This window comes from Sminthopsis crassicaudata, chromosome 1 (assembly GCF_048593235.1).
Source record: "Sminthopsis crassicaudata isolate SCR6 chromosome 1, ASM4859323v1, whole genome shotgun sequence".
NCBI lineage: Eukaryota > Metazoa > Chordata > Mammalia > Dasyuromorphia > Dasyuridae > Sminthopsis > Sminthopsis crassicaudata.
This window is the reverse complement of record NC_133617.1, coordinates 739,388,978-739,415,841: the sequence shown is the minus strand read 5'-3', so window position 1 is coordinate 739,415,841 and position 26,864 is coordinate 739,388,978. Positions and strand designations below refer to the sequence as shown.

General features: G+C 34.5%; 1 protein-coding gene across 4 annotated transcripts in view; it reads right to left on the bottom strand.

Moving 5' to 3' along the window:
• The window catches only part of LOC141551991 (protein C-mannosyl-transferase DPY19L1-like), a 121,608-nt gene that overhangs the window by 53,298 nt on the left and 41,446 nt on the right, over positions 1–26,864 (bottom strand). For 3 of the 4 annotated variants that reach the window (XM_074284305.1, XM_074284304.1, XM_074284307.1), the window contains exons 7-9: positions 25,911–25,968; positions 14,698–14,789; positions 10,270–10,369 (exon numbers count right to left, since the gene is read on the bottom strand). In XM_074284305.1, the coding sequence (XP_074140406.1) occupies positions 10,270–10,369; positions 14,698–14,789; positions 25,911–25,968 (250 nt within the window). The remainder of the gene's footprint in view (positions 1–10,269; positions 10,370–14,697; positions 14,790–25,910; positions 25,969–26,864) is intronic. The other variant, XM_074284306.1, reaches the window with a different exon arrangement.

The following is a 26,864-nucleotide window of genomic DNA, read 5'->3' as shown; positions in this document are numbered from 1 at the left end:
AAAAATGTCTTTATAGATAGCTAATTTTATAAACTAAACTAAAAAAACATGTGGGGAAAGGAAGCAAATTCAAGAATTCAAGTCATATTTATTATACCTACTCTGTAGGCTACATGACAGACAGGCAAGAGACAGATAGGAAATAAACAATCCCTGACCTAAAGGAGCTTATTATTATCTAATAATAGAAATAAAATAATGCATTTAAATATAAGTCAGATTATGATACACAGATGATAAGAGGACACGAAGGCACTTTAATTAAGAACCATATAAAACTATATGAGAAAAAATAATCTAGGTTTTAGGATACCTAAAACTGTTCTGGGTGCACAATATTTGCATTTGAATACATGAATAAGTACATTAGTCAGGATGAACTACAAATTATAAAGGTATTTGTTCAAAACTTTTCCAGTTGATTCCAAAAAGAAACCGTAACATTCAAAACAGTGGATCAATTCTCTGAAGCAGTCTAAATATCTGTAGATATTTTCAGTGAAGTAAAAGAAGCTGGGACTTTGCTAAAGCCCATACTTTACAGAGTTCAAAGTGAAATAGGATAATTTTTGATGCTTGTCTCTATCTCACCTCTTCCTCCACCAAACTAAGTCATACCTCCTGTGAATCTTCAACCATAATATGCTAACGATGGTCCTCAAGAAATTTCACATACATCAAGTGATCTTGCTTGTTCTTCAGAGGTTGTACCTCAGTCTCATCATATGCCCTCTTTTAATTTTTTTTTGTTCTACATCTTTCTGACTTCTTTTATGCCATGTCTCCTGCCCGAAACCTTCACTGCTTCTTTGTGACCTGGTCCCCATTTGAGAAATCTGCAAGATTTATTTCTTCAGAGACTGCAGAATTCCATGATATAAATAAAACCTATGGCACTGCTGGAAAAATATTATCAATAAGATGGATCCTTGATTGAGAGAATAGTTTAGGGTTACTATTAAAAGCAACGTACAAAGTTGTGACACATGGATTTTATGGAACATAATTTCCTATAAGAAATGATAAGCATGTATATTTCAGAAAAACCTGGAAAGAATTATATAAACTGATGTTGGATTGTTAAGAGCCTCTCCAAACAGCCAGGCCGAAACCCAGAGGGTCAGGTAAGGGCATGTTCTCATGGAAGGGCTCCAGGGTTTGTGTCGTCACGCAGGGCTGCACTGTTTCCAGGGACCCAAAAAAGAGATGAGATATCTGAAGAATAACAGGACTGGATAGAAGAGTATAGAGCAAGGAAAGAGGGAGAAAGCAAGGTAAAGGAGACTGGAAAGGTGGGCTGGGGTAGGATTGTGAAAAGCTTTTAAAACAGGATTTATTTGCTGATTCTAAAATTGACAGGAAGACACTAGAGATTCCTGAGTGGGGGCTGGAGGTAGGGGCTTTTTTATGGATTTCATGAAAATCAATGATATATTACTGGAGAATGGTATGGAATAGGGAGAGATTTGAAGCATAAGACAGGAACCAATGAGGCAGCTGCATATATGACCATATCCTCTCTTTATTCCTGTGACTCCCTATTACCTCCAAGATCAAATAAAAAAATCCCGTTTGGCTTCACAACCTATGCCCCTTCTACCTTTCCAGGTTTCTATGTACTTTGTGTCTCTTACAAAAGACACTCCCCACCTGTCAATTCTGGGCATTTTTACTGACTAGCTGGCCCTTATCCCTTCACGTTTTCACTTCCTCCTTCCAGGCTTCCTTCAAGTATCAGCTAAAGCCCAGTCTTATCCAAGAAAGTTTTTCCAATCTCTATTGATGCTAGTGTCTTTCCTCTGAACATTCTCTCCAACTTATACTACATGTACCTCTCATCCATTAAACCTTAAGGTCCTTGACAATAAGAACTGCCTTTTGGCTTTTTTTGAATTCCCAGTATTTAGTATAGTATCTGGAAGACGATAAAATACTCAATAAAGGTTGACTGATTTAAGCATGCAGTTAAAAACTAAAAACAAATCAAACAAACTAAAACTCAAATTAGAAAATCAAAAATTGAAAGAGTTTAACAAAATGAAAGGAAAAATCCATCTTATTTATAAATAAAAATGGGAGCTAGATTTTTGGGAAAAAAACTAATAAAAGGGACAAATTAAATACAATTCATAATTAGAGTATAAAAGAAACTATCAGAAAACTATTGTGTTCAATTATTTGCCAACAAAAATAACAAATGAAATTAATATTTTAAAATGTAAAATATTCCAATAAACAGAATGGATTTTTAAAACAGAATTTTAAAAAAAATTATATAACAAATAAAGAAAATGAACAAGTCATAAATTAATTTCAAGAGAAAAAAACAGGATCTACTGGTGAATTTTATCAAAAATTCATTCATTGAAATATTATATAAAAATGTTAATAAAAATAGAAAAAAAAAGAGATCCTTCTAAACTCTTTCACTGATACAAATCTGGCCACAACACCAGAAAACAAAATAAAAACAGGTCATTTTTCATAAGGAATATTGAAACTAAAACATGAAATATCAAGGAAGAGGATAAAAAATTTAAAAGATTATGCAATATGACCATCTTCAACATTCGCTAGGAATACATTTCACTATGAGAATCATAAATATAATGTTAAAAAATCTTTTGACAAAATCCAACCATCATTAAACACACACACACACACACACACACACACACACACACACACACACACACACACACACACAGCTCAGAAACAGATCCTTTTATAAGCATGTTCCAGGTCATTCCAAGGCAAGGGGAAAGAAATGGAAGGCTGGGTGTGAGAAAGAGAGAGGCAGCAGTGGGGCTGCACCATAATACTAGAAAAAGAATAACAGAAAAAAGCTGGAAAAAAAGTGAATAGAGAAGTTTAATCCTTGATCTTAGGGGCTGTAAGAAGCTACCAGACATCAATACGTAAGGAATGACATAGTCAGATGTGCATTTAAGAAAAATCAGTTGTGGAAGATGGATTAAATATAGAAGATGCTTGAGGTAAGAGCACCAATTAGGAAACCATTACAATCATCAAGGTAAGTAGTCATGAGGGACTGGGAAAGGAAAACTTCATGAGTACAGATAAAATGTCATTCACAAGAGATATTATGGAGATAGAAATAGCAGGATCTGACTAACTGGATGAATAGGATGAGAGCAAAGTCAGAATAATGCTGAGATCCTGTTGGAATGCTGGTAGTCTCAGCAATAATGGGGGATTCAGTAGAAGACTTAAGTCAGAGAGGAAGGCAAAGTTCTCAGAGTTTGAAAAGCTTTTATAAAAGCCAGTACACACTGTCTAATAGGGAGTTGGTGATATGGGAGTAAGGAGAGATCCTTGGGTTAGATGAATAAAGATAAGTTATCTGTGTGACTCACCAGCATGTGATGATTTAGGATCACAAGACAGAGGATAAAAGGTTCATCTAAGATCTCACATTTATAACTAGAAGAAAACTCATTGGTCATCTCGGTCATCTCAGGCAATCCTCCCATCTTATAAAGGAAGTGGCAGCAGCAAAAGGGAAGGCCTTTTTCATCATACTAGGCTTCTGACCAGTCCTTGCTTGAATTGCTAAAAAGAATACTGGACTTGCAAAGATCTCCATTCAAATTTGGGCTCTAAGACTTTTTAGCTTAAGCGAACAACAAAACCATCTGGTACTAGCTAAGAAACAGAGTAGTCGATCAGTGTTAATAGGTTAGGTTCACAGGGAAAATTAGTCAATAACTACAGTAATATAGTGTTTGACAAATCCAAAGACCCGAACTTTGGGGATAAGAATTCACTATTGACAAAGACTGCTGAGAAAATTGGAAATTAGTATGGCAGAAACTTGGTACTAAACCCTACCTAACACTGTGTACCAAGATTTTAGATTCCACCTTGAACAAAAACATAGCAGCTGAAGAGCCAGGGGAATCTATTGGTAAAGGAAGGTAGAGTTTAGGTACCTGGATGATTTGGGGAATGTTAAAACGATTTACAAATGATTTAATCCTTTCTTTAACTGATTCTAATTCAGATCCATGGTCTATTTCCTTTGTCTCTAAATACTATTTATTATAATTGTTCCATTCAAGAAGCCAAGTTCCCTTATTCACAAGTTTCTGCCTTTAAAACCTCTAAATTTGATCTTCTCAAAGTCACCACGATGACAGCCTAGTCTAAGGCTATCACTAGTCAAATCAACCTAATCCTGACAACAAGAGGAACATCCAAGATCATATTTCTTATACTTTTGAAAGCCCATGTTCATTCTGGGAGTTGTTGGGAACTGCCTCTCTATCCCTTTTATCTCTGCCACACATCTGTCCCATTTGAAAGATGAATACTCAGAGATAATAAAATAATAACACAAAGACACACAATACACAAATAGAAGTAATCCATACTGGGCTAACAATTAACTTAAGCTGCAAAAGTAAACAATTCACAACTCTAACCACTCACACAATTAAACTGTTAATTTCAACCAGTTTCAACCACATATGGCATCAACAATGTAAGCAATTTTTAAACAAAATTTACTTCTATAAAGCATATGCCTGGTAACATATCTGACTACACAGTAAAAAGGATATAGAAAGATCAGACTATCTATTATTTGTGGAGTTCAAAAAAGCATCTAACAACTTATTTGACTAAAATGCAACCTTAAACACTTTTAAAATAAAGGAATTCCCATGTTATATTAAAATCATATTTAAGAATCTACAATAATTATGATCATGTAGATAACTGTTCAATGCTATAATGAATATCAATATAAAATATAAAGCAGGAAGGCATATGCTCACCAATAAGGTATTCAGTGTCCTGGAGGATGTTCTATGCAGGGTCCAAATAAAAGAGGAATTACCTATTGATGGCAAAGACCATGGAGATAACTTTGTTCAGTAATCCACTGAGTACAAACATAAAGTACTAAATAGGAAGACATGTGCTCCTCCCTAGGGTGTTCACTAGGAGGGTATTCTGTGTAAAGTCTAAAGTTGGGATTAACTACTGATGGCAATCAGTAATTTTAAAATAGCTTTAAATGCTCCTTTTTTTTGGGGGGGGGGGAAAATAAGATAGTGTTGATTGCATTGAGACCCTGAACTGTATGGGGATATAATACAAAGTCACTGGAAAGAAACTGATCTAGCCATGTACACTTGGATCAAAAATGTCTACTGTCCAGATTTACATTTATTGCTGGTGATACAGATCAATTTTTCCATCAATATAAATATCTTAGATTGGAGCCACAGATGAACAATGCGGTGGAGTGAAAAGGAAGATGACATCAGGCTAAATTACATTTTAGAAGCTGAAATAAGTGCAGTGATCTGACACTGACCAATGCAAGCAAATGCCTATCGGTATCTTCTTGCAGACAACATACGGTTGTGAATGCTGGAATATCAAAATTGGAGAAGAATAAAGTGTTTCAAAGGATAATAGAAAGCTGTGTGGTAAGTGCAATTCATTGTGAATTATGGTTTTCATATGAGAAATAGCATAAGAGATATCAAGAAAGTATATGACTGGAAAAGCAGATGGACCAGTGATACACTGAACAAAAGACAATAGGCAAACTTAGGTCCATTTATAGAGGAATTGTGGAAAGAAATGGATAACCCTTGCATGAAGATGAAGAAATACAGTGTGGTTATAAACTTCAAAGATGGAGGACATAGCCATTCCAAAAGTCATGCAAGTTCTAAAGAAGTCTGAAAGTACAATTACCCCAACACTATGAAATGACCAACTAAATGTAATCACTTCCCTAGCATCTTTTTCTTTTATTAAAATAGTTTAAGCAAACATTTCCTGCAATAGGGGGGCCAACCACATAATCCCTAGAGAGCTTTCTTGAGCTGACTCAGCACAGCACTGCAGGAGAGTATGGAGTTTGGGGCCTAAACTGAGCTTGGCTTTTTGCTCCCTACAGGACAATGGGCCAATACTTTATTCTCTCTGGACTTCATTGTCCTCATCTACAAAATGAAAGTTTGACAAAATGATCTCTCAACATCCTCTGAAGTTTTAAATAAAAGGCTCAATGATGATTCCAAAGATCCACTTCAATAGAAATATTGCCCCTTTAGAAAGGAATAAAAGTCAAGTATTAGTCTCTAGGTATAGGTAGCATAAAGTAAATTTCTATTTCTCCAGAATGAATGGGATATAGTTAACATTACTTATTTACTAATTAAACACACACACACACACACACACACACACACACACACAAGATATATATATTAGATTTCTAATTTTCTTTTTTCTTTTTTTTATGCTGAGGTAATTGGGGTTAAGGGATTTGCCCAGGGTCACACAGCTAGGAAGTGTTAAGTATCTGAGAACACAGTTGAACTCAGGTCCTACTGACTTCAGGATTGGTGCTCTAATCATTGTACCACCTTGCTGCCCCCTGATTTTCAAAAAAAAAGTAGAATGTGATAAAACTACAGCATAAAATTACACTGAATTCAACAATCATTCATTCTATTATGTTCAAGACACTGCAATAATGAATGTGATTTCCCCAGTTTTCAAAAAGTTCAGGACATTTTAAGATAACTATAAGGTCATCATAATGAACATTAATTATTACACTATCAATTGAGAAATATTCTAATTACTTGAGTTTTCCATACTGTATGGATTTCAGATAAATAGGGAACAATGAAGGGCCTATCTATAACTAAATTTCCGAGATTGTGTTTACTAAATTATAGTTTGTCATTTGTGTGACATTTGTATATGCCCTTCTAAACTCAATGCTTTGTGCATATTTTGCACATATTCTATAACCGCATACATTCACATAATACACCTATGTGTAATATATATATATATATGTATATATATATACATATTATTTGCATATATACATACACACATATATGCTTACACTATAGGGTGTCTATTATGTCTATTTTGCATGTATTCTATAACCACATATATACATATATATGTATACTTGCACGTGCACATGCACGTACACACACACACACACAAACACACACACACACACACCCTTATCACCTTCAGTAAATATTTCCTTAAGAATAGGAATCACCAAATAAGGAAACTTAGAAAATTGGAAGAGACTTCATAGGACTTCTAGTCTAGTTCCCCCCCACACACACACACACACACAAAATATTCTGGCACAGTCTCTTGTCTGTCCAGCCTCTACTTAAAAACCTCCAATGGGGTGGAGGTAAGAGGCAAACAACCCCTTCCAGGGCCCGTCTTCCTTCTGGGTAACTTATCTTTGAGAAACCTGAAGCGGCCTTTTTCCACCTTTCCCCCACACTCCTGGCTCTGCTTTCTGGGGCCAACAAAATAGTACCTCTCCTCTACACAGCAGCCCTTCACCTATTTAAAAAGCCTTCTCTTCTCCAGGCTTCTTATGTCCAGCTATCTTTACAGGTCAATTATTTCATTCTTTGTACTAGAATCCCTTAGGCTGAGCACAGGGTAAATTCAATAAATCTATTAAGCTTGCTGACTGATTCTATCACTCATCTTGTCATCTCCTACCTACAAGGAACTCAACATTTTATTCTTGTTAAAAATGAGAACATACAGTGATTAGATAGCTAGTCGTCATCTCTTGTCCAGACTGCTGGAGTCTGCTCCTTGCTGCCACCACCTCAGCTTGCTCCCCATTATAATCCATTCCACACCCTGTTAGCAGTGACATTTTCCTTAAACATAAATCTGTCCATAATAACTTTTCAACCCAGTTATATTCCAGTGGCACCCTATTACTTGCAGAATCAAATATAAACTCCTCTCTATTTTTTAAAGTTCTTCACAACCTTCCTTTTTCCAATCAATCCAGCCTCATTGGGCTAACCTTGTCCTCCCAGACAAACAGGCCTTCTATCTCTATACCTCAGTCTCTAATCTCAGGGTCTTTCCACTGGCTAACGCCTCATACTCTCTCCACTCAATCTGCCAGCATAAAATCCTTTTTTTTCAAAACTTTGCTCCATATTCTATACCCAAGTTCCTTAACCAGGATATATGAAATGGTTTTAATATTTGTTTCACTTTTATTCTTATGTGTTTTATTTTATGCGTTTAAAACATTATTTTAAGAAAAGATTCATAGACGTATGCCAAAAATCTATAAACCCTAAAAAAAATGAAGCCTTTCCTGATACGGCCCTCTTCTAGTGCCCTCCCTTCCAAACCACATCAGAACTCCTTTGTATTAAGTATATTTATCCTCTATTTAATCTGTAAATATGTATATCCTTGTTCCTTCCTCCTTTAGAATGTAACATCTTTGGAAGCAAGGATAGTTTCATTCTTCATCTTTGTATCCCCCAGTATCTGGTAAACAGTGTTGTTTGGTGAATGTTTGTTGATTCAGTTGTTGATTGTTTTACAATTATTTAGGATAAAGCTGTCAAACTTCTTCTGAGGTTATTAATTACCAAATATAATATGATTCCCTTTATAAGGGATAAAAAAGAAATGGAGCAGTCAAAATTTGTTACTATACAAGCAACTTCAATACACAAAATTGACCAAATTTAGCCTGATCATAGAAAAGAATCACATTATTTCCACACTACAAGGGATGTGAGAGATCATCTAGGCCAATCCTCTCATGTTATGGTTTTTTAAAAATAAATCCACCATCCAAAGGGAAGTTATCTTGCCCAGGATCATTAAGACAGAATAGAAAGCTTGCCTTATTCTAAAGTCAAGTGCTTTCTAGTCTCTGGCGATGCTTTCCCCAGAACTGGTTTTCAATCTAACAATCCTAGTATTATGTGACAATGAAAATTCACTAAATATACTCAATGTATTTTTTTCCACAACAGAAATCTTCCGAGCCATTAGAAACAACAGGAAGGAAACGAAAGTTGTAGTTTCACTGTTTCGTTATTTTATAAAGGTTGTCTAAAATAATATGCACCACACGCATGTGCAAAAACCCCTCAAAAGTAAAGGAACTTTTATGACAATTATCTAAAGAATATTTTATAATTAATGGAAAATTGCTTCTGTTTTTCACAATTTGAAATTAAAATCTGAAATTCTTTTGTACATATCCCTGGCTTAGAGACTCAATGTAATCTAGCAAATTTATAAAAGTTCATTTTCCCATTGATTACCATGATACAAATTTTTGATACATATTCAAATTGAAACATGAGCTTAAGTTGAAAACTTTTGGCAAGGAAGAGATTATGCAATGATCATCAACTGTATAAATTCTGGAGATAATGATGCATTGGCAATGCCTTCCCAGCTTTCTGCTTTGGTACCATCACTCTCCCCTTCTCAATCATAAAGAAATCTCATACCTGGAGATTCACAAAGGGAAAAGGGATAATGAGCTAAAAGCCCAGTCTTAATTAGTAATGCAAAGTCACAACCTCATTGGCCCTCTGTTTTTTCATCTATAAATGAGAGAACTGAATGAACGAATAATATGATATAGTTGAAAGAGTACAGAATGAGTCATGAAGAGGCCTGGGTAAGAGGCCCAGGTCAAACCCTTTCCCTTGGCAGGAGAAGTGCTGATGATCAACATGCATCTCACCTTAGTGAGAAACAGATTGTTCCAGGACACCGAGGTCACAGTCCCATTCCCTCACAAGTCAGTTCACCAGGAAGCAATGAAGATGATCACAAGTGATAATCATTACTGCAAACTCCCGGGCCTTTCTTTCTTCCTAGAAGAACTACTTGCCGATGCATAATGGGTCAAAGCCATTGTTTATGGCAGCACAGCAAATGCATAGTAAGAAACTCTGCTGAGAATTCAAAATGGCAAAAAGTCTCACTAGAAGTATTTTTATCTCCTCCCACTGACCACACACCACCTGCTGACCTATGGGAAATGGGGCAATAACCACAATAGTCCTACTTGTAAAGTGATAATTAGTCTCTAAAAATCACAACCCAGGAAAGCTTCACCAGCCACAATTTCTTGCCACTAATTGAACCATAAAGCTTCCCTGCCATTAAGAATATAGGGATGGCCACTGAGGCATAATTATCCACAATAAAGATTATGAAAATGTAGATTTTAATGAGAAATTTTCTAAAAATTTAACAGTATTTTTGTACATTCTACATGTTGGCTACTAGTATCTTTTGTCAAACTTTATAACTAATCTTGATTTGGACATACTTTTAATTCCTAAGAGCACATCGTATCTTAAATTACTCTTTAGGAAAAATATGAGAATTTTACAAAACCAAACACATGGTACATAAACTTAAATCCAATTAAAATCATCTTACCTGTGTAAAAAGAATAAACTGAGCAAACTGCCAAGGAAGCATGAAAGCGACATTAGACACAATGAGTGCAATAAAGTCTTTCTTACAATTCTGTCGAGACCTTAAAAGAAAGAATACCAAGACATTTAGCCACAAAATCTCCAACTCAAAGATAAGCAACAAGAAGGAACAGCAAAATATTAAATACTCAACTGTATTTCTGTCTTCTCCCTAATTCTACTCTCTTCCTGCCCTTCTCCGGCTCCCTCATTCCTTCAATTAAAATTGCTTCTAGCTTCCTATCCCTGGATTCTTTTCTAGTATCACATCTACCTTGTTTGGGCTTAATTCAGAAACACACAAGGTCTCAGCCTCAACTGAACACCTTTAACCTTGAGACGGCAGCAGGTTCCCCTAGTAGTTCAAAAAGGCATTTTAATTAAAGGGCAATCTGGTCCCACCTTTCTCTCCACCTCCCTTGGTTGCCACCTCCTATTCATTATATGTCTGGAATATCTCAGAAGCACCCTAATTTGGAGCCACATCATTTTTCCCCCAGTCTGTCAGCCTTACTTATTCTTCATACCAGTCTGAATACTCTTCCTAGTACATTGCTCTCATCATCACTACTCTATTTAAAAAATCTGCAGGGGCTCCCATTGCCCCATAAACAAACAAATATAGTAATATTATATAGTAATAAATGTCCAAGATTCTCCAAGAGTTTTAACCAGTCTTTCCAGATGTCCCTCACATTTCTCTACCCTACTCCACATTACAGCCAAACAGAACCACATTCTGTCCTGCTCTCTCCTAAGTCAGAGACCTCCCTGATCCCCAACCAGCAAAGATCCTCCCTTCTGACTTATCTCCCTGCACTTTATTCTTTATTGCACTGAGGTGATATAGACTGTAGTCTTAGAGGAATCTATGATAAGCATAAAATTATCTCAATTGAGGTAATATTTGTGATGTGCTTAGCACAGTACCTGGCACATAGTTGGCTTTTGAAAAAGAGCTTGTTCCTTTTCTTTCTCCCCTTCACGGTGCATAGCATAGACCCCCATCACATAGTAGGAGCTTAATAAATGTCTTTCCTTCCTTCTTACGTCTCTACTAGAGTGTTCAATAAATATTTACTAAAAATACATTGTATTTTGTTATAGTTAATAAAGTTTAAAAGAATGCTGAATTAACCAGAATATTAACCTCACCCATATCATGTTTTTATTTTGTGTTTTGATACAAAACCTATGCTTTCATTAATACAGAGCTCTCAATGAAGAAACTACCTTTCAAATGTGCATTACTAATTAATTGCTAAGTCCTCTTCTCTCTTTTTCAACTTCTACCACCCTCCCTAATCGTTCTTCTCAGATATTCCATGTGACTCCTTTGCTCAATAAATAACGGCATTAATAAACCACATCTATTCAGCAATGTCTGACATCTCATCAATCTATCCCACCATCTCTTCAACCTATTATTCTAACTCTCTCCTTCTCTTTCCATCCAAATACTAGAAAAAGCCATCTGGGCTCTTGGTCACTTTCTCACCTATTCACTCACCCCTTTGCAAACTCATTTCTGATCCTGCCATGCAACCAGAACTGCTTTCAGCACAGCTGCCAATAAGCTCTTTACTGATCAGACTTTGTCTTCCTTAGTGTCTCTGCAGTCTGGATGCTCTCTCTATTGAGTTACTGTGATATCTTCTTCTCACCTTCACCTTCCTTACTCTGTCTCCTTTGCAGGATTATTCTCCACTTCCTGCCACCCTGAATAGTGTATCTCTAGGAATTCTACTGTGGGTCTTTCAACTCTTATTAGAGGTTCTCAACCTTTTTTGAGCCACTGAACCGTCTGACAACAGGCCTGTTCTCAGAACAATGTTCTAAAATACATAAGATTTCAAATGAGATCAGTTATATTGAGATGAAGATGCAATTTTTTCTAAGCCAAGTTCACCTCAAATCTATCCATACATCCCTTAACAATCAGTAGACCACAGGTTAGAATCCCTGACTCTAAATCCCCTATCTCAGATATCAGTTCTAATAGGTTCAATTAGAATCTTTACAAATAAAATTCTTGAATCAGTCAGCAATCCTTCAGAAAGCACTTGTGTGTAAAGCACAACATGTCCAATCCTACGTCTCTTCTAAGCTCCAATTTTGAGTAATCAAGGGCCTAACCGACATCTCCACTTGAATATCACAGACACCTCAAAATCAACCTATGTCAAACAGAAGTCATAACTTTCTCATGAAACCTACCTACCTAACTTCACTAGAAAATTTGGAATCTCAAAGTCATTCTCAACTCTGTATGTTCCCTCACTCGTTCCCATATAATCCACTGTTGAGACTTGTTAATTTTATCTCTGCAACAATTCTACCAAGTCCTCCTCTATTTTCCCATTGCCATCATTCTCCCTAAATCAACCTCTCTCATACTTACTAAATTGATATTCCATGTCACTCCTTTGCTCAAGAAAAAAGATTCAGTGATTCCCTACCACCTTGAAAAAAAAAATCACAAACTTTTCTATTTGGCATTTAAATCCCTTTACAATTTGGTTTCAACCTATATTTCCAGGTAGATTTTCCTTCAATTACCTTTTGCATGGCATTCCAACTCCTGCCTAAAATGTTACCCATTCTCCTTTCTGCTTTACCAGATCCCCAACTCCTTTTCACAGTTTATGCCTTATTGATAACCTTCCAATCCCTCTCATCTTCACTCATTTATTTGCTTTGTACAGCCTCTGTATTTTTCATCTCAATCCACATTACTGACCTAGTCATATATCTTTGTCTTTGTATCTTTGACTCTGTATGTTTGACTTTAAAAATCTTTATTGGATTTAACTGAATGGAATAGTGGACCTGAAAGAGTCTGATTCACAAGGAACCTTAAAACTGCATGCTTACAGTGAAATCCTAAACATATATTTCAGGTCTGTCTGATTCTTTGTTACATACTCTGTAATGGGCCAGAACTCTGGAGAAATATACTTGAGGCAAGGATTCTTACAAGGTTTTAATTCAGTGGAGTTGATAAGACAATGTTTATCTAGTTTAGCACAGTGATTGATAGTTCTCTAGTTTAATATTAATAAAAATTTAAAAAATAAATAAAAAAATTGAAAAATAAAATAAAAATTTTAAAATTAATAGTTCTCTAGTATGATTGATTTAATCTTAACAACAAATAATGGTTCCCTAGTGATATAATGATTGGTTTATACTCAGTGTTATGAATAGATTTAATTGTAATAGAGTATATAAACTGGGGACAAACTCAGCCACAGGAAGAAGACTTGACTAGCCTCATGGTGGCTCTCCTGCCTTCATCACTTCTCCACTAAGACCAAGGACTCAGGCTGGTCCTAAGATCCTCCAGAAAGCTAGTCTAGACACTATATCTTAATCACCCTAGTGTATGTTCTAGAAAGCAGGATATTACATTGAGATGTGCAGACTGCTGACTGGTTGATTGGCTGAGACTGCTGACACAGAATGGGAGCCTAAAGGAGACAATAAAGACTTTAAGACTTTACCCTATTCTCGTGGTGATTATTTTGCTGAAACTAAGGCTGGTCCTGAGACCTCCAGAAAGCTAACCAGAACATTACAATACTCCAGCTCATTTGACAGATAAGAAAACTGAGGCAAACAGGGTTAAGTGACTTAGCCAAGGTCAAACAGTTAGCAAGTATCTGAGGCTATTTTTGAATTCAGAAAGATAAAATCTTCCTGACGCCAGGGACTAGGACTCTATGTACTATGGTGCTCCCTGGAAGCCCTTTGTATTCTGTCCCTCCTACTATTTAAACTCTGCCCTGCCAACTTTAAAATGCTTATATTGTTAATGTACTGGTTACCAACCAAAACATGCATTTATATGCAAAGAATCATGGGAAAATAAAACTTCCAGGCAAACTACTGGAAACCTCAATAATTCAGAAATGTTTAGCAAATATCCTTACTGACTGCTATGAAACTATATCTGAAAAAAATGCTTATGTTTCATATACATTTTAGAGATATTTCAAGAAAAAACATCCCAAATCAATAATATTGAAAAAATGAATGTAACAATTTAATTCTAACAAAGAAAAGACTAAAAAACAGCAAAGGAAATACAAAGAAAACATGCAGGAATTATTTTAAATTTTATTATTTTTTGAATAGAATAGCTAAAAATATGAGATCTAGATTATCAAATAAAACAATTTTGTATGAGTTTTAAAATGACTAATTATTAGATTACAGATCTTATTGTAAATAACTATATTTCTTGATTACTATGTCTTAATTCATTTTGATAAGATCATCCAACTTATCAATTATTTATAAGTATCTAAGTTTTGTTAAAAATTCTTAGATAAAACAAGAATCTTAGAAATTCAAGTATGTTAAATAAGTAAATACTAATAAAAATTACCTGAGAACATGAGTTATAATCAGCATCTGAAGCACGTGAAATGGGTAGGAGAAACTTTCTCGGAGAGGTGGAGTCCACATCACACGTGTAGACTAAAAACAATAATAAACAGCTTAGTTTAATGCATATTTTACTACACTTAGAATTATTAAATACCCAGAAAAAATCATGACTCATTAGGTTATTATTCATAAAAGTAAACAACTATAATATATTCTATCTATGTCTGCTCTTCAGGCTGTTTTCCAAATGTAGAAATCAGAACTTTAAGTTCTGTAACAGGGACAGTAAGAAAGAGATAAACAAAAGGTCACTGGAACTAGAAGGCCAGAATTGGCACAATGAACTTAAAGAGTTGGGACCAAGTGCCTAGAGTTATTCTTAGATATGTCAGATTAGATATTTGCAAACACTAAGGGCACTTGCATAAACCTAGTTCAAACATTTATACAAATCATTGATAATTGCAGTGGCTTCAGCATTTAAAAACTCTTAATCACCTGACAGACATCAATGTGTTTGTCAATTATTGAAACAGTACATAAAAATCCACCTTAATGTTTTCAGTATAGGTTGTTTCTCTCAAAATTCCCAAGTACAATCTCATAAAGAATAAATTATGAAGAAAATTTCATGGAGCATTAAAAATTGGTACCATTGTAAAACTAATGCAGACAAGATTAAAAGGGAAGCAATAAACTGGGAAAACATTTTTACAACTAAAGGTTCTGATAAAGGTCTCATTTCCAAAATATAGAGAATTGACTCCAATTATAAGAATTCAAGCTATTCTCCTATTGATAAATGATCAAAGGATATGAACAATTTTCAGATGAAGACACTGAAACTATTTCTAGTCATATGAAAAGGTGTTCTAAATAATTATTGATCAGAGAATTGCAAATTAAGACAACTCTGAGATACCGCTACATACCTGTAAGATTGCTAAGATGACAGGAAAAGATAATGATGAATATTGGAAGGGATGTGGGAAAGCTGGGACACTGATACATTGTTGGTGGAATTGTGAACACATCCAGCCATTCTGGAGAATGATTTGGAATTCTACTCAAAAAGTTATCAAACTATGCATACCCTTTGACCGAGTAGCGTTTCTACTGGGCTTATATCCCAAAGAGATCTTAAAGGAAGGAAAGAGACCCATATGTGCAAAAATGTTTGTGGCAGCCTTTTTTGTGAGTTCTGTCACTCCACAATCCATTCAAAGACTTGATTTAATATTGATACTGAGGGAAGCTCTGGAGAACTCTGGCAAATGTCCTAGAACCTGGAAACTGAGTGAATTCTCATCAATTGGGGGATGGCTGAATAAATTATGATATATGTATATTGTGGAATATTATTAATCTATAAGAAGAGACCAACAGGATGATTTCAGAGAGGCTTGCGAGACTTACAGGAACTGATGCTGAGTGAAATGAGCAAAACCAGGAGATTATTATATACAGCAACAACAAATCTATATGATTATCAATTCTGATGAACATGGCTCTCTTCAACATTGAAATTATTCAAACCAGTTCCAACTGTTCAGTGATGAAGAAAGCCATATATACCCAGAGAGAGGCCTGAGGGAACTGAGTGTAGACCACAATATAACATTTTCATGTTTTCAGTTGATGTTTGCTTGCATTTTGTTTTCCTTCTAAGGTTTTTTTTTTTCTTTCTAGATCTGATTTTTCTTGTGCAGGAAGATAACTATATAAATATATTGGATTTAACAAATATTTTAACATAGTTAACACGTATTGCACTACCTGCCATCTAGGGGAAAAGATGTGAGGAAGGAGGGAAAAATTTGGAACAGAAAGTTTTACAAGGATCAATGTTGAAAATTACCCATGCAGAAGTGAATGTAAATTGTTAGCACTACTGTCTATCTACCCAGGTTACTTACACCTTCGGAATCTAATCCTTAACATGCAACAAGAAAATGGGATTTACACACATATATTGTATCTAGTTTATATTGTAACACACGTAAAATGTATGGGATTGCCTGTCATCTAGGGGAGGGAGGGGATAATTTGGAAAAATGAATACAAGGGATAATGTTATTTAAAAAATTACCCATGCATATATACTGTCAAAAAATTATAATTATAAAATAAAAAAGAAAATTACCCATGCATATGTTTTATAAATAAAAAGCTTTAATAATTTTTAAAAAAGAATTGGTACTGTTGTAAAATGGTGAAGAGTACATAGGACATTTGCCTGAGTTATTCAGAGCTTCCCTCAGAATCAACATTAGATCAAGTCTTTGAATGAATTGTGGAGTGACAGAACTCACAGAGAGTAATAATTTTCCAGCTTAAGATACCTTGGAAAGATTTCAAGAAAAGTCTCTCTCAATTTGGCAGGGAGAAATGTGGCCCAATACAGCAGCATTGGTTACTCTGCCCTGACTCAGAAGGCCTAATCATACCAGGTGTGAGACCTCCAACACTCCAACTTGGAGCAAACTCCATGCATAACATGTGGGACTTGGCTAGGTTATTCAGTACAGTGGGGAAGCCTGCAGCACCAGCCCTAATGCAGTCAGTGAGAAGTCAATGTTGTCCTGAAGAGGAAGCTTGGGACAGTCTCCCTTGTTCCCCAACAGCAGATACCAACCTTTAAAAATGGGCAAAAAAGCAAAAGATCTCTGACCATACAGAGATACTATGGAGATAGAGAAGATCAAAACACACACTCAGAAAAGTAGGAAAAAAGGAAAAACAGAATTAGTAGTCTTAACTATGAATGTGAATGAAATGAATTCTCCCATAAAATGGAAGTAAATAGCAGACTGGATTAAAAGTCAGAATCCTACAATATGTTGTTTACAAGAAACACATTTAAAGGAAAGCAATACATACAGAATGAAGGTAAAAGACTTTGCTTTTTCTAATAAAATTAACCAAAGGCTATACCTTTGTGGCACCTACACAAAAACGGACCATGTATGAGGGCATAAAAACCTCACAAGCAAATTCAAAAAAGGCATAAAATAGTAAATGCATCCTTTTCAGATCATGATTAAGTGTAATAAAGGGTCATGGAAAAACAGATGAAATATTAATTGGAAACAAAGCATTCTAACCTTAAAGAATAAATGGATCAAACAACAAATCATAGAAACAATTGATAATTTCATGCAAGAGAATGAAATGCTGAGACAACATACCAAAACTTATGGGTTGCAGCCAAAGCAGCTCTTAGGGAATATTTTATATTACTAGACTCTTACATGAATAAGATAGAGAAAGAGATGATCTATGAATTGGGCATGCAGCTAAAAAAGGTAGAAAAGGAACAAATTTTAAATCCCCAACTAAATACCGAATTAGAAATTCTGAAAATAAAAATTAAACTGACATTAAGAAACCTATAGAATTAATTAACAAAACTAAGAATTGGTTTTATGGGGGAAAACCCCAACCAAACAGATAAACCTTTGGTTAATCTTATTAGAAAAATGAAAGAAAACTAAATTATCATTATCAAAAAATGAAAAGAGTGAACTTACACCAATGAAGAGGAAATAAAAGCAATAATTTGAATCAGATGGATTTACAAGTGAATTATACTAAACATTTAAAGAACAATTCCAATACCATGTAAACTATTCAGAAAAATAGGGGAAGAAGGAGTCCTATTAAATTCCTTTAATGATCCAAATATAGTGCTAATACCTAAACCAGGAAGGACCAAAACAAAGAACATTAGAACACCACTTTCCCTAATGAATATTGATGCAAAAATTTTAAATAAAATGTTAGCAAAGAGATTACAGCAACTTATCTTCAGAATAATAATAAACTATCACCAAGTAGGATATACTAGGAATGCAATGCTGGTTCAATATCCAAAAAAACCTATCAGCATAATAAACAACAGAAATCATATGATTATCTCAATTGATGCAGAAAAATGCATTTAACAAAATACAGTATCCATGCCTATTTAAAAAAACACTAGAGAGAATAGGGATCAATGGAGTGGAGTTTTCCTTAAAAAGATAAGTAGTATCTATCTAAAATCATCAGCAAGCATTTCCAGTAAGATCAGATGTGAAACAAGGTTTCCCCTTATCACCACTACACAATATTGTAATAAAAATGTTAGCTTTAGCAATAAGAGAAAGAAAATTAAGGGAATTAGGTAATAAAGAAACAAAATTATCGCTCTTTGTAGATGGCATGATGGTATACTTAAAGAACCCTTGAGAATTAGCTAAAATACTACTAGAAACAACTAACAAATTTAGCAAAGTTGCAGGATACAAAATAAACCCATATAAATCATCAGCATTTCTATATGTTAACAACAAAGTCTAGCAGCTCATTTAAAATAACTGGAGATAATGTAAAATATTTGGGAGTCTACCTACCTAGACAAAGCCAGGAATCATTTTTATACAGCTACAAAACACTTTTCACACAAAGTTAGATTTAAACAACTGAAAGAATATCAAAGTACTCCTGAGTAGGCTAAGCTAATATAATAAAAATGATAATTCTACCTAAATTAATTTTTTTGTTCAGTGTTAAGGACCATGCCTAAGTGAAGGGGCAAATCAATTCTCCTATAGCCTCCACAGCTGTGGATCATAACATCAGAAGGAGTACAAAGCTTCCTTTGGTGTCTCCCGTATCATAACAGGAACATAAGAAATATAAGAAACAAAGAGAAGCAGCAGCGCCCGAGAGCTGTTCGTGAGCAGGATACTCTCAGAGTTCCTTTGGTAATCCCAGAAGGAAAGGGAGAAGTGACCCAGTAAGACATTTATAGTCAGGCTAATTTAATATGTCAACACATCAAAGGGCTAAGCCAGGAGACTGATGAGAGACTTAAATGCCTTTTTGGACTATAGTCCTCTTCTCCATTTGAAAGTTTGTTTGCCTCCACGTCTCTTAAGATCAACACCTACTATAGTATTTCACCCTACAACCATCCAGAGGTGATAATGCTGCTTACATTCCTCAGATAACAGCAAATGCATAAACTTACTGACCATCCTATGGGAGGAGGGGGAATAATTGTGTCTAAAACAAAAAATGGGGAATTGTTAAGGACTATGTCTAAGTGAAGGGGCAGGTCAATTCTTCGAGGGGCAGGTCAATTCTTCGAGAACCTCCACAGCTGTGGATCATAACATCTGAAGGAGTTTAGGAGCAGCCTTTGCTGACACAGGTGTTGCTTGTGGACTGGGAATGAAATAAATTGTAGGCAAGAGGGAAGAGAAGAGAGGTCAGACAACACAACTGCCTCTCGGTCTCTGTGTATCATCATGATCCCCTCGCATATAGAGATCCATTCTACAGGTCTGAGTTAGACCTCCAGCAGCCACTGGCAGGTGGCTCACATATCACAACAATTCAGTGCCATAGCAATCAAACTGCCAAAAAAATTACAGAGTTAGGAAAAATAACAAAATTCATCTGGAAGAACAAAAGGTCAAGAATTTTAAGGGAATTAATGAAAAAAATGCAAAGGTGTACCAAAATAAATGCTTAGCTGTACCAAATTTAAAACTATATCATAAAGCAATGGTCATCAAAACCATTTGGTACTGGCTAAGAAATAAAGTAGTGGATCAATGGAATAAGTTAGGTTCTCAGCGGCCACATATGGTCCTGGGGCTGTAGTTTGAGAACCCCTGCCCTATACCAAGATAAGATTGAATTGGGATCATGATTTAAACATAAAGGGGGATACTTTATGCAAACAAGGAAAACAAAGGATAGTCTATCTCTCAGATCTGTGGAGAAGGAAGGAATTTATGGCCAAAAAAACTAGAGAATATTATGAAATGCAAAATGGATAATTTTGATTGCATTAAATGTAAAAAGTTTTGCACAAAATCAACGTAGCCAAGATTACAAGGGAAGCAAAAAGGCGAGAAAATGTTTTTACATCCAATGTTTCTGATAAAGGCATCTTTTCTAAAATATATAAAGAAATGACTTGGGGGCAGCGAGGTGGCGCAGTGGATAGAGGCAAAACCTGAAGTCAGGAGGACCTGAGTTCAAATTTGTTCTCAGACACTTAACACTTCCTAGCAGAATGATCCTGGGCAAATCACTTAACCCTGACTCAGCAAAAAAAAAAAAAAAAAAAAAAAAAAGGAAGAAAGAAAGAAAAAGAAAAAAGAAAGAAAAGAAAAGAAAAAAAGAAAAGAAATTACTCCGATTTGTAAGAATAAAAACCATTCCCCTAACTGATAAATGGTCAAAGAATATGAACAGACAATTTTCAGATGAAGAAATTAGTCATATGTAAAATGCTCTAAATCACTATTGATTAGATAAATGCAAATTAAGACAACCCTGAGATACCACTTCATATCTCTTAGATTGGATAAAATGACAGGAAAAGATAATGATTAATGTTGGAGAGGATGTGGGGAAAACTGGGACACTAATACGTTTTCGGTGGAGTTGTAAACTGATCCAACCATTCTGGAAAATAATTTGGAACTGTGCCTAAAGGGCTATCAAACTGTGCATACCCTTTGATTCAGCAGTGTTTCTACTAGGATTTTATCCTAAAGAGATCTTAAAGGAGGGAAAGGGACCCATATGTGCAAAAATGTTTGTAGCAGCCCTTTTTTGTAGTGGCAAAAAACTGGAAACTAAGTGGATGCCCATCAGATGGGGAATGGCTGAATAAGTTATAGTATATGAATGTTATGGAATATTGTTGTTTATTAAAAAAAAAAAAGACAAGCAGGTTGATTTCAAAAAAGCTTGGAAAGACTGTATATAAAATGTAATGTCTACACTCAAAACTAGCTTGATGAGGTGATCTGAGTGTGTAATTCTGATCAGCAGACAGACTTACAGAGGGTTAAAGGTTTTGCTTATGAATTTTTTCAGTTTCTTCTTCTGACTGTAGAAGAAAAAGATAAAAGTAACAACAAAAATGATCTGGAAATTTAAGTTTAAAAAACAAAAAGCTAAAGAACAAAAATTGCATCTCTCCCTTTTAAGAATAAATAGTTAAGTGGAGCAAAGTAGCCAAGAACAGGCTATCTGGAAGCAGACAAGCTGAAATGGGGAAACCTGAAGTCCAGTCTGTCAAATCTAAGGCCTCTACTTCTGGTAAAAATGAAAAAATTATTGATAAATTCTAGATCAACCTTATATAGAAAATTAGTGCTGAATCAGGCAATGATTAATAATAAATCATCCACTTCCACAGGGACAGAGGGCACTAAACAGTCAGTTTTTAGTCTACTTAAAATATTAAGTATTAAAATATTAAATATTAAAAGAAACATCAATATCAGCATAAGTTCATTTATAAAGCAATCAGTAAAATAGGAATAGAATAATGTCACCACAGAAAGAAGAGGAGAAGAAAGGAGAGGAGAGGAAATCTGTCATCATAATTTCAAATTAAGTAATATTGCTTAACTTTTATAGGAAATTTACTTTTCTCAAGGGAAAAGAGTTGTTTGCTTACTGCAAGAGTTATGTCCAAATTTAAAAAAAAATTTTTTCAATTCAAAAACTACAAATTGAATGTTTTAATAAATAAAAATCTGTCCAAGGAAAACGTGAAATAAAACTCCATTAAGCAAACCAGATGGAAAATTCCACAGATTTGCCAGAATATTAATTAGTGATCCATTCTCATCATGGACCACAATGGAACCACCTCATTTGGGCTGAGCTCTGAACTGACATGAAAAGTGTAAAGAATATGCACAGAAGTGAGAAACTTCAGATTGTTCTGTTTGTGAGAAACTTCAGATTGTTCTGTTTGCTGATGACACTGCAATGTCACCAATCACTCAGCTGAGACTACCCACCTCATCTATATAAAGTACATAAATAAAACATTACCTAAACTCTGATATTCAACTAGATTGATACCCCATTAGTCCACAATTAAGCAATGCCAATGGACCACAATTTAGGCATGAAACTGAAAAGGAAAGAGTACTGGATTCCATTGGGAATTAATGAAATTTTCAATTATCCAAAACTGTTACCTATTGCAAAAGTTGCTATTTTTACTATGAATTCTCTCTTGATAATGCTTACAAACAACTGAATACTGCAACCTCAGAAGAATGAACTAGGGGTAATGCAGATTACCCCAAAGGCAACAGAATAATTCATGAGTTCAGTAGACTGAAGAATATCATCTATAACAATCTGAGTGTGAGAAATGACTTGTAAGACATTAAAAACTATGAACATAAGAAGGATAAAAGATGGTCAACTCAGGCATTACCTTGGGATTCATGCAATATCAAAAGGGTCAGATTGGCACTGCCAGCATGCTAAGGTGATACTCTACTGTGGAAGGACATGGCCACAGATCCAACTGCTGTTGGCCTGGCTATCTTGCAATTTGTATTGGGAGGAGTACCACACATTAATAAAATCAAAGAATTTTCATTGGAAAAAATAATAACTGAGCTTAAAGGCCTACCATGATTTCATTTCTGTGTCATCCAATCCTAAGAAAAGCTTCTACTCTAGGTCTTGATTCTCACATGCAGATGTCTCATACCTACTAATCACTATTAAGACAACAAGGCTTACCACCTAGGAAGCACCGGCCTGAGGAACAGGAAGACAGCTTCAAATGCTAATACATCCTACCTTTGTGACTCTGGACAAGTCATTTTCCCCATCTCTGTCCTAGGCAACTGGGAGTTACAAAACAGTTTGGGAGAGGGAGTATCCTCCACCATAAAAAACAACTTGACTTATCTACAAGAAAAAAAAATAACTGTACTAGTCTAGTATTTCTAAGTCCATGAGGTTATTACAACTGTGTTTTCAGATAGTTTATTCATGAATAACATTCTCCTAGTTTCAAAAATATATTCTTTCATGATCCTACCTCCTCCATTTGGCTCTACCAATTTTAAAAAATACATATATTAAAGATATGTGTGGACTCTACTGTTTGAGAGAACACTGAAAACTACCATGTTCTCAGTGCCACAGGCTTTCTACAGAGATATTACTTTTGAGTGAAGTGATCAGTTATATCCTCCACAAAGCTCACTTAAAATGAGTTTGACTTTGATATACAATTGATCGTGTTCTGGTCCTTCCTTTGGGCAATATTGCTCTATGATGTAATATTGAATGGGACACAATAGTCATGTATCAGTACAACAAATCAGTGTTTTCTCAAGAGTTGGCTTATCCTTGTAAAGGATGGTAATGACCAGTGCTTTTGAAATGTTATCTATAGCTTAATCTATACTTTTAACATGTTGACTCTCAAGACTAAAAAGAACACTTGACTACAGTTAGGACACTTGGGCTTTAGTCCCAGGATTAAAATTATTTATGTGACTTTATATCATTCCCAGCCTCTCTGAGGCTTCTTCCTTTTCTATAATGAGTTAGGTGAACAGGAAATATGACCTCCAAGATCTATTCTAAATGTATAATTCTACAAATCTAGAGACTAGTTTTTCAAATGGTGTTTTTCTTTATTAAGCGCTCTAGCTCTTTGTTTAAAATTATAAATTACTTTTTCTGTATCTTTTAAAAATAAGATGAGAAAATTCAATTAACATTTGAAAAGATCCATATGGCACTAGTAAAGGTGTAAGAACTTAAATTGGATTAACATTATACCTATCTGTGGTTTTGGTTTGAAAATTATTTCATTATGACCAGAGGAGAACTAGAGATCACTATTGATCACAAAATAAAAGATTTTGATTACATCAAGTTAAAAAGCTTCTGTACAAACAAAACTAATGCAAACAAGATTAGAAGGGAAGTAACAAATTGGGAAAATATTTTTAAAGTTAAAGGTTCTGACAAAGATCTCATTTCCAAAATATATAGAGAACTGACCCTAATTTATAAGAAATCAAACCATTCTCCAATTGATAAATGGTCAAAGGATATGAACAGACAATTCTCAGATTATGAAATTGAAATTATATCCACTCATATGAAAGAGTATTCCAAATCACTACTGATCAGAGAAATGCAAATTAAGACAACTCTGAGATATCATTACATACCTGTCAGATTGGCTATGATAACAGGAACAAATAATGATGAATGTTGGAGGTGATGTGAGAAAACTGGGAAACTGATGCATTGTTGGTGGAGTTGTGAAAGAATCTGGCCATTTTGGAGAGCAATCTGGAACTATGCCCAAAAAGTTATCAAACTGTGCATACCCTTTGACCCAGCAGTACTACTACTGGGCTTATATCGCAAGGAAATACTAAAAAGGGAAAAGGGACCTGTATGTGCCAAAATGTTTGTAGCAGCCCTTTTTGTAGTGGCTAGAAGCTGGAAGATGAATGGATGTCCATCAATTGGAGAATGGTTGGGTAAATTATGGTATATGAATGTTATGGAATATTATTGCTCTGTAAGAAATGACCAGTAGGAGGAATACAGAGAGGCTTGGAGAGACTTACATCAACTGATGCTGAGTGAAATGAATAGAACCAGAAGATCTCTGTACACTTCAATGTTGTATGAGGATGTATTCTGATGGAAGTGGATATCTTCAACATAAAGAAGATCCAACTCACTTCCAGTTGATCAATGATGGACAGAAACAACTACACCCAGAGAAGGAACACTGGGAAATGAATGTAAACTATTAGCACTACTGTCTTTCTACCCAGGTTACTTATACCTTCGGAATCCAATACTTAATGTGCAACATGAAAATTGGATTTACACACATATATTATATCTAGGTTATACTGTAACACATTTAATACGTATAGGACTGCCTGTCATCTAGGGGAGGGAGTAGAGGGAGGGAGGGGAAAATTTGGAAAAATGAATACAAGGGATAATGTTATAAAAAAAATTACTCATGTATATGTACTGTCAAAAAAATTTATAATTATAAAATAAAAAAAAAGAAAATGATTTCATTCTGTTGAGAGTGAGCTGCCCCAGTTTTAAATTCATTTTGTATTTTATATTCTAAGCTCAGTATTTAGTGTTAGTAATTAAGACTGTGTATAATATATACAACATATTATTTCTTAATAAAAATTATTATAAGATTCTAGAGTATTTATCTGCTAAAAATTATACTAAAAAGTTTTAGTTCTAAATTGTTTTCAAGGACCTACTTATAATTAAAATGATAATTTTCAATCCCAAATACACTTAAGTATCCTGGGAAAGTATGGTATCAGAAAACTCCCCAACCAAATTATGAAAATTAATTGATGGAAAACAAACCTCTCCATGGTTGAAAAAATAGCACAAAACTGTAATCAGACCTCCAACTTGACTCCCACTGCAGAAAAAAAATAATATGAATTAAAATTATGTAGTTATATAAAAATTTTACCATAAATAATTTTAAAGCATTATACACATGTAAAAGAAAACACATAAAAGTAAACATGTAATTCTCTAAATTTCAAAAAATATACATTAGTAAATAAATTATGTAACACATTAAAAGCAAACCAATTAGTAATAATTTACATTATTTCATTTTCATAAAGATTTCAAAGTACTGGAAGTGATTAATATTTCTAGTCTGAATAAATATATTTATACATACTTGAAATGTAAAATGACAGTAATGTTTTGATATTTAACATTTAATAAAAATGCTTAAATATAAAATATTTGCATATACAAGTATAACTATAAACAAATATAAATGATTTTAAACAAATACATAATCTATGTTGATATAAATAAGACTATATATTTATTTTAATAATTCAAAACATTTTGGAAACTCCTTTTGAACTGTTATGAAAGTCTGGAAAATTCTTTTTCCTATTCCATTATACCAAATCTTCATCCTTTGAAAGTAGAATTAGGTTTTGATTTTGTTTTTAAACTGACAAACTTAGAAAGAATCAAAACTGCTGGATATGTAAAATAAAGAGAGAAATAGATAAAAACGGAGAACATTTTTGGTTTTTAAAGAAGTATGGTAATTTTAAAAAATGTAACTGATGCTTGCCTGTCTAGCAAAGTGGCTCTGAAAGCAAAGCCAAAAATGTTCTAAAACTGACTTAAGCAATGAGATATTTGTACTAAATTTACAATTTCCCAAGGTGCAATAATGATTTCAATGAATGAATTGCTTTTAAAAATCTCATATTATAGTCACAGCTTGTCTAAGAACTACTACTTAGGCAAAGTATTCGGACAGAGAGAAAAGGTGCTGAT